General features: G+C 51.7%; 1 protein-coding gene across 16 annotated transcripts in view; it reads right to left on the reverse strand.

Annotated features, from left to right (window-relative positions):
* Nucleotides 1–1,816: 1,816 nt before the first annotated feature.
* The window catches only part of TNS1 (tensin 1), a 205,649-nt gene continuing 194,112 nt past the window's right edge, over nucleotides 1,817–13,353 (reverse strand). For all 16 annotated transcript variants that reach the window (XM_021923974.2, XM_031651501.1, XM_031651502.1 and 13 more), the window contains 3 exons: nucleotides 13,141–13,209; nucleotides 12,662–12,694; nucleotides 1,817–6,631 (listed from right to left, as the gene is read on the reverse strand). In XM_021923974.2, the coding sequence (XP_021779666.2) occupies nucleotides 6,487–6,631; nucleotides 12,662–12,694; nucleotides 13,141–13,209 (247 nt within the window). In that variant the 3' untranslated portion in view covers nucleotides 1,817–6,486. The remainder of the gene's footprint in view (nucleotides 6,632–12,661; nucleotides 12,695–13,140; nucleotides 13,210–13,353) is intronic.

The raw sequence follows: 13,353 nt of genomic DNA on the forward strand, positions 1-13,353 counted from the left end.
GGGTCTGAGTTTCCTGGGTCTTGTATCCCTCATAGCAACAGGTTTCAAAGTATGATCCAGGGACCCCAGGGGTCCCTGAGACCCTTTCAGGAGTGCTGAGGTCAAAACCATTTTCATAATGCTATTAAGCCATTATTTGACTTTTTTGCTCATTTTCCCACAAGTATACAGTGTTTTCCAGAGGCCCATGATGGGTGATATTGCAACAGATTGTATGCAGAAACTGATATAAGAATCTGGCTGTCTCCTGGTAAGCCCGACACGAATAGGCCTTTACAAAATGCAAAGCACATGGTGGCTCATGCCTGTTATCCCAGCACTTTGGGAGGCCAAGGAGAGAGGATTGTTTGAGCCCAGGAGTTCGAGACCAGCCTGAGCAGCATAGTGAAACCTCTTTTGTACAAACAAAAATATTAAAAAATTAGCCAGGTATGGTGGCACACACCTGTGGTCCCAGCTCCTTGGGGGCTGAGGTGGGAGGATCACTTAAACCTAGGAGGTTCCCTAGTCATAGCGAGCGTGAGCTATGATTGTGCCACTACACTCCAGCCTGGGCAACAGAGCAAGACTCTGTCTCAAAAATAATAATAATAATAATGCAAAGCAAAGTCACCCTTCTCACCCAGTGCTTTTTGTTTTAGAAAATATTTTTTTTTCACAAAAATGCTATCTATATTAACATGTGAAGAATTTATTGCTATGGAAGTGAATTAAGTACTTTTAGTGTTCTCAGTTTTAATTTATACTATGGTAAAAGATCAAAATTTATACTATGGTAAAAGATCAAAAGATATAATCATTCTAAACAAAAGCCCTTTGGGGTCCTGAATAATTTTAAGAATGTAAAGGAATCCCAAGACCCAAAAACTTGAGAAGGCCGCCCACAGGAGGACCGTGAGGGTCACTGAGGGCTCAGCACAAACCTGCTCAAATAAGCTGGTCCAAGCCCCCCTCCAGCCACACGGTGAGCTCAGGGGAGAGCTTGCGCCATGTCATTGAGTATTTTGGATCTCCCAGAGACCCCTGTGCTGTGCTAGGCATGCCTCAATAGGTCCCACTCCCAAACTTTCTGAATTCCAAAGAATTCACCCAGGAACCCTGGGCCTGGTACACGAGTGAACCACACATTTGCCACTTGATGGGCACCAGCCCTGAGAGATGTTGCCTGACAACCCGTGTTCCCCCTCTCTCTGACAGACCTCACCCCTTCCGGGATCAACCACTTTCCCATTCTCAGTCCCCGTAGTTTCAGGAGGCTCCAGAGGCAGTTGTGTGACCCAGATCCGGATAGAGTGATTGGTTTCGAGTTAATCATATGAGCCAGGCAAGATCCAGATCACAGCCAATGAGCGCGTGTCCCAGTTTCTTGCTGAGAACATTGGGAGAAAAGAGCCCTCTTCCCCTAGGGCTATCGAGCTGGTGGGATGGAAGCCCAGAGCATCTGGGGGCACTGCCACTCAGATACAGCTTGCCTGAAAGTTAAGCCAACTCAGACCCAAGTGATGGGGACGAATTCCTGATTCTACCATTTGAGCTCTTAAATGCAGCTAGGCCCGGACTTCTCAGTCACTTGGGCCAAGAAACTTATTTTTTTCCTAAACAGGTTTGAGCTGAGTTTCTCTTCCAGCTGAAAGAGTCTGAATGAATAAACGCATGGAACCAGAACCACAATGCGGATGGTGGGGAAGGCGCTGGGAGGGTTTGAGCTGTCCACCAGAGGCATTGCTGAAGCCCACCTGGATCTCTGGAGAGGCCCCTTTTTGCCCACCAGAGACGTGGCAGACCCCTGTCTAAACAACACAGATAGATAACGGCACAGAGTTTTCTTTAACTTTATCATTTATAAAGCCATACAATGCATCGCAAAGAAACAAAGCAGCTGTACAGGAGTGGGGACGCGTCAGTGTACAATACATTCATGTCCAGGATAAGGAGCATACACCAGGATTTATACACGGTGGCAGCGGCTATAGGCACGATGATACAAAATATAAAGTATATTTCCATCTATATAAATACACAGCTGGGGTGGGGGAGGATGCTGGGTGATCTTGTTTCTCTCGCAGAGGGCCTGGGAGGCAGGGAGGGTGGTGGGAAGGGATTTCTTACATTTGTTCTGAATGACGGGTCTGAAGGGAGGAGAGAAATGGGGAAACGCAGCCTGCACACACTGATGTGCTCTCACACACACGCACAAACCAAACACAGACACAGGAGAGTTGCAAACGGCTTAACACTGACTGGAAAACAAGCTTGGGACATCCCTCTACAGTAACTCCACTGCTGGCAAGAGCCCAGGCGTGGGATATGAACAGAGGTCCTCCAACATTTTGGACATTTGAGGACAGAAGGGCCAAGAGGGACGAGGCCCCCACCCTGCCCCTCTGGGTGGCCCACTCCTCACCTGGGCCATCGCTGAGACTCCACCAACTGGTTGCCCTACAGGCCTCACCTCCCGATTCCCCTCACTGCTGGGCAACATTGAACTTGAAGTTCCATTGCCCAGCACCTCCAACCCCTACCCCCAAGTTCCCTAAAGAGATGAGCAAAACACACGCACATACATACATCCACACTTGCACATGCACACACACGTCCTGTGTTACCACTGGCCAAGGAAACGCAAGTCTCAGGATTCCAGGGCCTGGACCTGGGGTAAAGGGCTGCTCTGGGACTCCGCCCCCTAACCTCTTGGAGGACCCCGAGTGTGGGGGTAGAATTGGGTGTCTCCCTTGACTCACATGATCTTCCCAGGTCCTAAAACTGGAAAAAAAAAAAAAAAGTGGGAGAAGATCCAGGAGGCAGGAGTGAGGGACAAAAGTGGGAGTGAAACTGAAAAGTGGGAGTGAGACTAGATTTGATCACACTCACCACCCTTCTGTGTTCCCTGGACAGCATGTTCCCCTGGAGCCCCTGCGCAGGCTCATCAGAACAAGGCAGAATCCCCTACTCGCCAACCTCCTGAGAGCCCTTTATAGGGGCATCACGCTTGTCCAGGAGGACTGCCCCTCCTGCTGTCACACAACCACTGGCCCCTCCATCCCTCTCCTGGCCAGTCTCGGAAGACCCAGGGGGCCTCAAAAGCCAGGGGAGAAGGAATCCTGGCCATTGGTGTCCACAGCTTTCAGAGCTACTGGAGGAGAGGCTCAGATGAGGTGGCTCAAAGGCCTTTCCCAAACTTAGAATGTGATGTATCTGTCCCTCAAGTGCCTGGCTAAATAAGAGAGCCAGAACACCATGCTAGCAGGCTGATCAAACCGCTCACTTCCTCCCTGTCTTCCTTCTCTGGTCCCCTCTCCATTGTTTTCTCGCCCAATCCTTCCCTCTTGCTCCCCTTGGGAAAGAGCCACATGGAGCTCACTGGGCCCCTCCCCCAGCTGAAAGGACATGACCCTCTTCCCTCCAGACACCCAGCTGGACAGCTGGCGGCAGCACGGGACTGAGCCTGCTGGGGTCTGCGTCGCTGCGATGGCCATGACTCCCCGGCTCTTTCTTGCCCATCTTCTCCCAGACCCTTTCCCATCCCAGCCCATGTTCAAGGCCAGACAGCGCTCTCCTGGCTGACACACAGATTCAACAATAAACAACAGTAAAATAGATTGAGGGAGGGAGAAGACAGAAGAGGATAAACATTTACAAAATAATAATTAGTAAAAGTGCTTTCTTTTAAAGGAAATCTTTGGCAAGAATATACTGCAGTGCGGAGTGGTGTGTGCGTGGAGTGGTGTGTGTGCGTAGGTGTGTGCATGGCTGCACAGCTCCCTGTGACACAGGAAGGCTCTGGTGCGGGGCCCAGAGGTGGGGCCACTGTGGGGACTGGGAAACCCTTCCTCATCATTCACCTTGAAAGGCCACACTCTCAGAAACTGACTCCTTCCGCAGGGATGCTGGGAGGGAGTTACCAGCTTTCTGGCATCAACGAGTCCTCCCGCAGGGGCACACACAGCTCAGGCTGGAATGGAGGGGCTGGTCATGCATGCAAGGTGGGCTGCGGTGGGTGGTGAGGAAGAGGAAAGCGACTATGAAAGCTGACCCCAGACTCAGTCCCGGGCACCAGCCAGGCTGCTTGAAGGGTCTGATACACCGCCCAGCCTCAAGTGTGGACAGAACATCCATGCCAGGAAGAGGCTCCTGGGCTGTCCAGTGGGAGATGAGATATTTACAAAGGAAGGGGATGGGAAATATCTCCTATCTTGGGAGATAACTGGGGTTTGCTAGGGAATGAGGAGAGGGGGAAACCCAGATATTTGGCTTGAATATCTCAGAAGGAAGAGCACTTTGGAGGGACTTCGATCACCAGGCACAAGGTTTCACTCTGGGAAGCAGGGGGTGGCCGGTGGGGCCTCTGCCCCTGCTCTCCACCTTCTGCAGACACCCTCCTTTCCAACTCCCTGAAATAGAAAGTCCACACAGACACAGCTCCTTGGAGGAGAAAAAATACAAAAGGCACACACACCCCTATGTGTGCCACACACACCCATGTCCCCGCATGCTCACACACTTGCTCAGGCCTGCAGAGGCAGGGACAGCTCCCCACACATCCTGGGGGCTGACTGCTGGGCCCCTGGCTTGCTGAAAAGTAACGGGGCCAAAGGGTGGAACATATGCAACCCCTCCCAACACTGAGCCCCACACAGTCTAGGGAAGGCCAAAGCCAGGGCAAGGAGACCCTGGCTGCTCCAAGAACAAAGGCCCCCTACATTTCAGGCTTTACTTACATATGTAAAAAGGGATAGGAATTGGTTTATACCCAGGGAAGGCAATAAAGCAATATGGAAAAACAATAAATACTTCTTGTCAATTTACCTATTCTTTTTTTAACCTTTTCTTACATTTTATTAGCTTACAGATTCTGTCAGTATGTCTCATGTATATATTATATAATATTTATATATCAGTACAATGCCTCTCTCTAGGGGACCCCCATAGGCTTAAGAATGGAGTCCTGGTGAATTTTCCATTCTGGCTTAGAGTCCTTAAATGGTGGTCAGGTGTCTTCCCAACTGTCCAGTGGACCTTAGGCCCTTTGGCCCAAGTGCAAGCCTTCTGCCCTCTGCTGCATGGGCAGTGTGGCTCAGCTGGGGAAACCAAGGCAGAAAGGGTGACAGTGAGGTTTGGCATTGTAGGTAGGCGATACGGTGTACAGGTAGCAGCCCCAGGAGCTCTGCTGAGGTCAGAGGGTGCCTGCAAAAGCCAGACCCTAAAACACTTACAGAGGGGAGGATAAGGACTCCAGGTTTCTCCCCTGAGCCTCACTGAGCAGGAAGCAGGTTCCCCAGGGTGAATTCCAACACAGGGACCCTGCAGAATAGAACAGGGCTGGGCAGAGCAGGAAGGCTCAATCCCCAGCCCCTGAAAAGGCATCATGCAGGTAAGCAGGTCTGAGATAAGGCTGGTCCTGGGGCATGAAACCCAAGAACAGGGCTGAGAGGTGGGAGCTAAGGCAGAGTTCAGGGCCCCAGCAGGAGCACATTACCTTCCTTGCTGCTGAGCCACAGGCCTTGGGGAAGACACCCCGAGCTCAACAGCTGCCTGTTCTGACAGATCTCTTCGTATGGACACACATATTTCTACCTCCTCAAACCAAAGCTCCAGCCTTCTGGCCAAGGCGGGACAGGGTGATGCCATTGCAGACCCTCCCACTCCTGCTGGGGTCTTTGCAGAGGAGAAGGGTCTGGCGGCACCCAGGGCCACTAGAGTGCAGGTGCAGGCACCAGGAGAGAGCCTCTGTCACCCACAGCCTGGTTGTTTGTCCCTCCCCTGCTGCCCTGCCACCGCCAACCCTAATCTTTGGACAATATGCATGTGTGTCTACAAACACATGGGACAAGGACAAGCCGAGCTGTTTATAATTCGAGTGGATAAAGGCTGAACTAGATCAATGTGTGAGGATGTGGGTGCAGACACACACTCACACAACAATATAGTGAAGGCACAGCAAAGAGACCTGAGGTGCCTTGGGTCTGAGATACTTTCAAGCGAACAAGTTCTGCCACTTGATGTCCCACGGTGGCTCTGTTTGGTTTGACAACCTACCCTACAGGTGGCCAGAAAAAGATTCTCCCAGCTTGATTTCCCCTTGCAAAGCAGTTGAGTTAAGGAGACAGAGCTTTTCCATCCACCCCCCCGCCAAAACTGTGGATTCCCAAGGAGGTTTGTTCCTTCTCTTTTGAGGACATCCATCTTCTCGGGGTAGGGAGGGGGTATTAAGCAGACCTGGTTAGTTTTGGAGGCTTTGGGTTTTTGCAGTTTCCATCTACCCAGGGGAATCCAAGTTCTTCTCCTCCATCTTTTGCTTTCCCTCTTTCTCTCTCTCTCTTCCCCCTCCCCTCTGCAATTCACTTCCCTCTCCCCACGTTGCACTTTCTTCTCTCCTCCGAAATTGGCCCAAAGTCCTCCTTCTGGGTTCAAGAGTGGTCAGGATTCACGGGTCCCCTCCCCACGCGCCCCTTCCCCAAGGCACTGGCCCTGGGCAAGAGGCAGGGTTCATCTCTTTTGGCCGGCGTTCAGCATGACCTTGGAGACGAAGTTGACGATGGCAGAGGCCGGCTGGTTGGGGTCAAGTTCAGCAAAGAGGTGGCAGGCGTTGTCCGTGGTGCTGCCCTGCTTCCGGGCCACAAAGCCGAAGAGCCTGCAGGCAGGAGAGGGCAATGGGCATGAGGGGAGGGCAAATGGAATCCCAGGAGGTAGACAGCAGCCCAGGTAAGCAAGCTGGTCTCAGGCCAGCCTTTCTCCTCCATCCCTCCAGTAAGCCTCAGCATCAGGGACTCGGAGAGGCACAGAAGAGAATCCTCTGTGCACTCCCCTGACTGCAAGCCAAGGCCTGGAAACAGTGTCCCGCCTTGTTTAAGGATGGGCAGAAATCCCCCTTGGAGGGGTGCGAGGGAAGCTGCAGGGGACTGACAAAGCTGGATAGTGAGGGGTGGGGAGGAGACCAAAATAAAATGGGAACATTCCTAGACAGGCCTCTCCCCGCCCATCCCAGCCCTACCCCTACTGACTGTTCTGACACACAACACATATGCCAATCAGGAAAGTGCTGTCTGCCTGCAAAGAGCTCGGCCTCCTCAGACACCACAAGGTCAGGGAGACAAAGGTCAAGTAGTTCACACCCCTTCACACACACACTGATTCTTCCTGGGCTCAAGAACCTTGGAAGCCAGAAAATAAAAAGGGAAGGTGGACCCCACACCCATTCCCCACCCCCACCCGCAGGCCTGGAGTGACCCAGTGTTCTCTTTGCAAAACAGAGTTAAAAATATGAGGGCAGAGAACAGAATGTGAGCTCAGGCCCCCTCCCAGCCAGCATGTTGCTAATTAGAGCGAGATGGGGAAATGAGGACAGCTGGAGATTCCGATGGAAACCCCTCTCCCTACCGCAGGACCATGGCAGCTAAAGTTAGCAAAGGGGGATTCGGCTGTTCGCTGTGTGCCATACACACCACCACACTCATACACACCATCACACACGCATACAGCACACACACCACACACACACACCTACCACACACATACACACCACACACCACCACACATACACACTGCCCACATACCATCACACACACATACACACCACACACCACCACACACACCCACCACACATACACACACACCACCACACACATACACACTGCCCACATACCACCACACACATACACACCCTACACACACACCACCTACACACACATTACCACCCATCACACACACCACCACACACATACACACTGCCCACATATCACCACACACATACACACCCCACACACACCACCACCACACACACACACCATCACACATACCTTACTACATTATTACATAGTATACATACACACCAGCACACACACCACTCACAATACTAATTCCTACCACACACACATACACACCACACACATACAAACTCCACACATACCATAATTCCACACACACCACCCACATACCACCACACACACACCACCACACACATACCACCACACACGTACCACCACACACACACCTACCACACATATAAGTACTACTCCATGCTTTCACTACATATATATATTAGTCCTACCACACACCACCTCACACACACTACCACACCACCCATCACACACACCACCACACACACACACACAATGCCACACACACACCACACACACACACCACCTACACACAGTAGCACACACACACCACACACACCACCACACACACACACAGCACACACACACCACACACACACCATCACACACACACCTACCACACACATACACACCACACACATATACACCACACACACCACCACACACATACACACCACACACACATACTACCACACACATACCACCACACACACACCTACCACACATACCACCCACATACACCACATACACATACATACTCCCACATTACCACTACACACACACACCATCACACACACACACACCACCACCACACACACACACACACCATCACACACATACCACCACACACACACCTACCACACACCTACCACCCACATACCACGACACACATACACACCCCACACACACCAGCACACACATACCACCACACACACAGCACACACACACCACACACACACCAATACACACATACCCCTACCACACACATATACATACACCACACACACCACCACACACATACACACCCACCTATTATACTCACTCACACACACACACAGCACACACACCACACACACCGCCACACAACTTACCACACACATACAGACCACACACACCACCACACACACACACACCACCCACATACCACCACACACATACACATCACACACATACACACTATCATACACTATATCATATTGGGACACTCACCACACACATAATACCACATACACACACTCATATTACACATACAGGCATACATGACCACACACACCACTACACACATACCTACCACACACATACACACCACATACACCACCACACACACCACCCACCTACCACCACACACACACCACCACACATACACACCATCACACACACCACACACAACACTCATCACACCATCACACACCACCACACACACACCACATACATACACACCACCCACATATCACACACCACCACACACATACACACCACCTACATAACACCACACACACCACACACACACACACTACACACACACATACCACACACACCACCACACACATACACCACCACACACATACACACCACCCACATAACACCACACAACACACACCACCCACATAACACCACACACACCATCACACACACACACCACCACACATACACATCACCCACATAACACCACACACACACACCACCTACATAACACCACACACCACACACACCACCACTACACACACACCTACCACACACATACCACAGACATCACACACACCACACACACCACCACACTCATCACACCATCACACACCACCACACAGACACACCACACACATACCACCCACATACCACCACACACACCACATACACACCACCACACACATACATACCACCCACATAACACCACACACACACACACCACACACACTACCACACACACCACACCCACACAACACCACACACACACAACTCCTACATAACACCACACACACCATCACACACACACCACCACACACATACACATCACCTACATAACACCCACACACACACACACCACCTACATAACACCACACACACCACACACACACCACTACACACACACCTACCACACACATACCACAGACATCACACACACCATCACACACACCACCACACTCATCACACCATCACACACCACCACATGACATGACCCACTCACACAGACACACCATACATACTACCACCTACATACCACCACACACACCATACACCACCACCACACACACATACCACCCACATAACACCACACACACCACACACACTACCACACACATACACACCCACATAACACCACACAACCACTCACACACACCCATCACACACCACACACACCACACACACACACCACACCACACACACACACCACATACACATACACACACACCCACCCACATACACACACACACCATCACACACCACGACACACACCACACACACACACTACCTACATAGCATTTCACCCAACCCACATAACAATCTCACACACACACCCACACACACACACCATCACTCACACACACACCCACCACCACACACCCACACGCACACCACACACACCACCACACACATACACACCACCACATACATACACACCACCCACATACCACCACACAAACCACCACACACATACACACCCTCACATCCATACACACCATCACACACACAACACACACCACACACATACACCATCACACACCACACACACACCACTGCACACACCACACACACATATACCACACACACATATACCACACACATACACAAACCATGCATACATACATACACAGGCCACACACATACACAACATATACACACCAAACAACACACAAACACAACACACACACACCACACACACACACATTGATATTAATCCTTATAAGCTTTATAGCTGTGTTCCCCTAGCCTTAGAGTTCTGTGGGCTGGAGCAACAGGGCTGCTGCCTGGGTAATGCCCAGGTGGCGCGGTGAGCTGGGGTCCACAGGGCTGCCCCCAGCATCTGCCTTTCCTGGCTGGCTCGGACCCTGAGAAGGGGTGGGGGTGATCCCGGCAGAGGGAGGAAGCATGCCAGCCCTGGCTGTGGGCGTCTACCAGGATGGAGACCCAGCAACTGCACCTGACGGGAGCACCGAGCTTGCCCTCCCCTGATATTCCTTTCAGCTGTGGCTCCCAGGCTCCCGCAATAGACCAATCCTCTCATCTGCCACGAGGAATAGATCCAGGCAAGAAGCCTCAGCCCCTAAGGGCAGGAGGGAGCCCTTGCAAGATCCCAAGAGCTAACATCTTGAATTTTGCACCTGAGATCCCTGGCTGGCCTCGCCTCGTCCCTGTCATGATTCCCTGTTAGCCCACTGCCCTGCTCAGCCTCTCCCTGTGGCCTCTGTCCCACCCATCAAAGCCTCTTCAGCAGGAGGTTCAACTCAAAACCAGCTCCTGAAGGAGGAAAAGAGGGATTTCCAGGCTTAGGGGCCCCGCTCCCTTCTGTCCCTGACCCTCTCCCCTCGCAGGGCCCTGTGGTGAGTGAGCACAAGCACCTTCAAACACGAAGTTCCAGCCTGCCGCCGTGGCCTGCAGAGACATGGGAGATGCAGGGACTCGCAGCACTGATGACCCTATGAAGCCTGGACAGGGCTGAGCCCCACCATCCCACATGGCGTCTCCTAAGCCGCCATCACTGACCATGTGATAGACTAGTCAGTCCATTCATTCGGACTGAGGCATCCTCACCAGCCTCCTCCTGCCTCTGCTCCTCCAGCCTCTGTTCCCTCATTTCTTCACTCAACAAATATTTACCAGCCTCCCCATGTGCCAGACATGGCCCTTCCCTCGGGGAGCCTGCAGTCTGGTGGCCATGAGGCCCCTCCCCTGAAATAGTCCCTCCTACTCCCATTCTCATTTTGACCTGTCCAAATTGAACCTGTCTTTGAAGACCCATCCTTAAATATCTGCTCTTTCCACCTCTCTGAGGTGCTAATGTGTTCTCTTGCATGAGCTCCCCAGATGGAAGCTGAACTCTCTTGCTGCCTCTCCCTCCCTTGCAACTGACATGTTTTTTAACAGTGAACGTTTTGTTTTTCTAAAGCAACCTTGTATGAAGTTTGCATGTATAAAGGTGAAAGCAGTATTTTACAGCTCCAAATGCATGACATTTACCTATTATAAAGTCAATCAGTGAGGATAATAGGGTTGTTGGAATAATCCTGACAAAGTGGGAAGTGGATGACAGATCATAGTGACAGTCTCATGTCAGCTTCAGACCCCAGGTTATGCCTATATTTTGTTTTGGTTTTGTGATTGTGAGAAAAGCCTAGTTCCTACTGACAGACAACTGCAAAGAGCAGCAGAGTTTTCCCTCCCTTCTGAACACCAGGTGCAATCCAAGGATGCTAGGATCCTTGGAACACAGTTTGAAAGTCACAGAAGCATCTTAGTGCTATTTAGACATCTATCTTATCTGCTGTGCCAATAGGCCTCCTGAGGGCAGGGTCAGAGACCCAAGCAGGATCTGAGTTCCTTGGAGGCCCCTAGGACATGTCCACTGGATGGAGGAATCCACCCAAAGGTCCCAGGCCATCCCCAGAATTCAGACCTTCTGGGCTCCACATTCTGGTAAGGCTGCCTTGCTTGGCCACAAGACTCATAGGAAAGCCCAAAAAAGCAAGAACAAGAATAAAGGCAGCTAGAATTGGGGCAGAAAAGATCATGTAAGCAACCCCTGCCCCACTTCCATTGCTTCCAATGAGACTCTGTTTTCTGTCCACTTCCTGCCATCCCTGCTGCTTCTGACCCTGGGAGAATGAAGGTGGCTAGACCAGAGGCTGGGCCTCTGGCCTGGAGGAAGGACAAGGCAAAAGGCCTGTATGCCTGGTCAAGCTTCGCTTGGAAGCTGAGTGACCTCGGCACAAAGGGTTTTGCTGCTCTTTCCCTACCCCTGGCCCTGGTTTCTAAATGTGCCCCGTGCTTCCCTCACTGTGAAGTACAAAGGCCAGCCTGCTGGGTGGGGGGTAAGAAGTCACACTTACTTAGCAGGGGCACCACCCTCTGTTTTCATCCACCTGTGGAGAGAAAGTGGGCTCAGAGTAAATCACCGTACTTTCTCCCTAGAGCCCAGCCCCACACACACCCAGACCTTCTGCAGGAAGGCAGGGGACCGACCCCCCATTCCCAGGGCACAGGAGCTGCCCAAGCTCACACAGAGATGCATTCAAGGTGGAGAGAACACTGCAGCCTGCCTCCTGAGGGGCTCTCCCCATCGTGGAGAGGCAGGTTCAGGGTCAGGGCATGACAGAAGGGGTGGCTGTGGGCACTGAGTCCCTAGGAGAGTCCCCATATCTATAGTGGGAAAGACTCAAAAGATACCCAACACGATTATTCACACATGGGCAGATCTTCCAGCTGAATGGAGAATGTACACACATACACATGCACATGCACGCACCCACACAGACGTGTGGGAGGGAAGAGAGCTATGTGGGAGGGAAGGTGTGTACAAGAGACTTACTTTCTTTCCTGTGGATCCAGGTCACAGAAGGTGACAGTATTGAGGGGGTAGTGGCGTCTGAAAAAGAGCCTGCAGCACAGACATCAGATAAACAGGGAATGAGTGCTAACGGGGCTGCTTTTCCCCTCCTTCCACCAGCAGGTCAGGCCACCTTTCCACCATCTGTGGCTATCACAGGTCCACACAACCTCTCTCTTATGAGCAAGATGGCCT

Source organism: Papio anubis, chromosome 10, assembly GCF_008728515.1.
Source record: "Papio anubis isolate 15944 chromosome 10, Panubis1.0, whole genome shotgun sequence".
In the NCBI taxonomy this organism is placed as follows: Eukaryota; Metazoa; Chordata; class Mammalia; order Primates; family Cercopithecidae; genus Papio; species Papio anubis.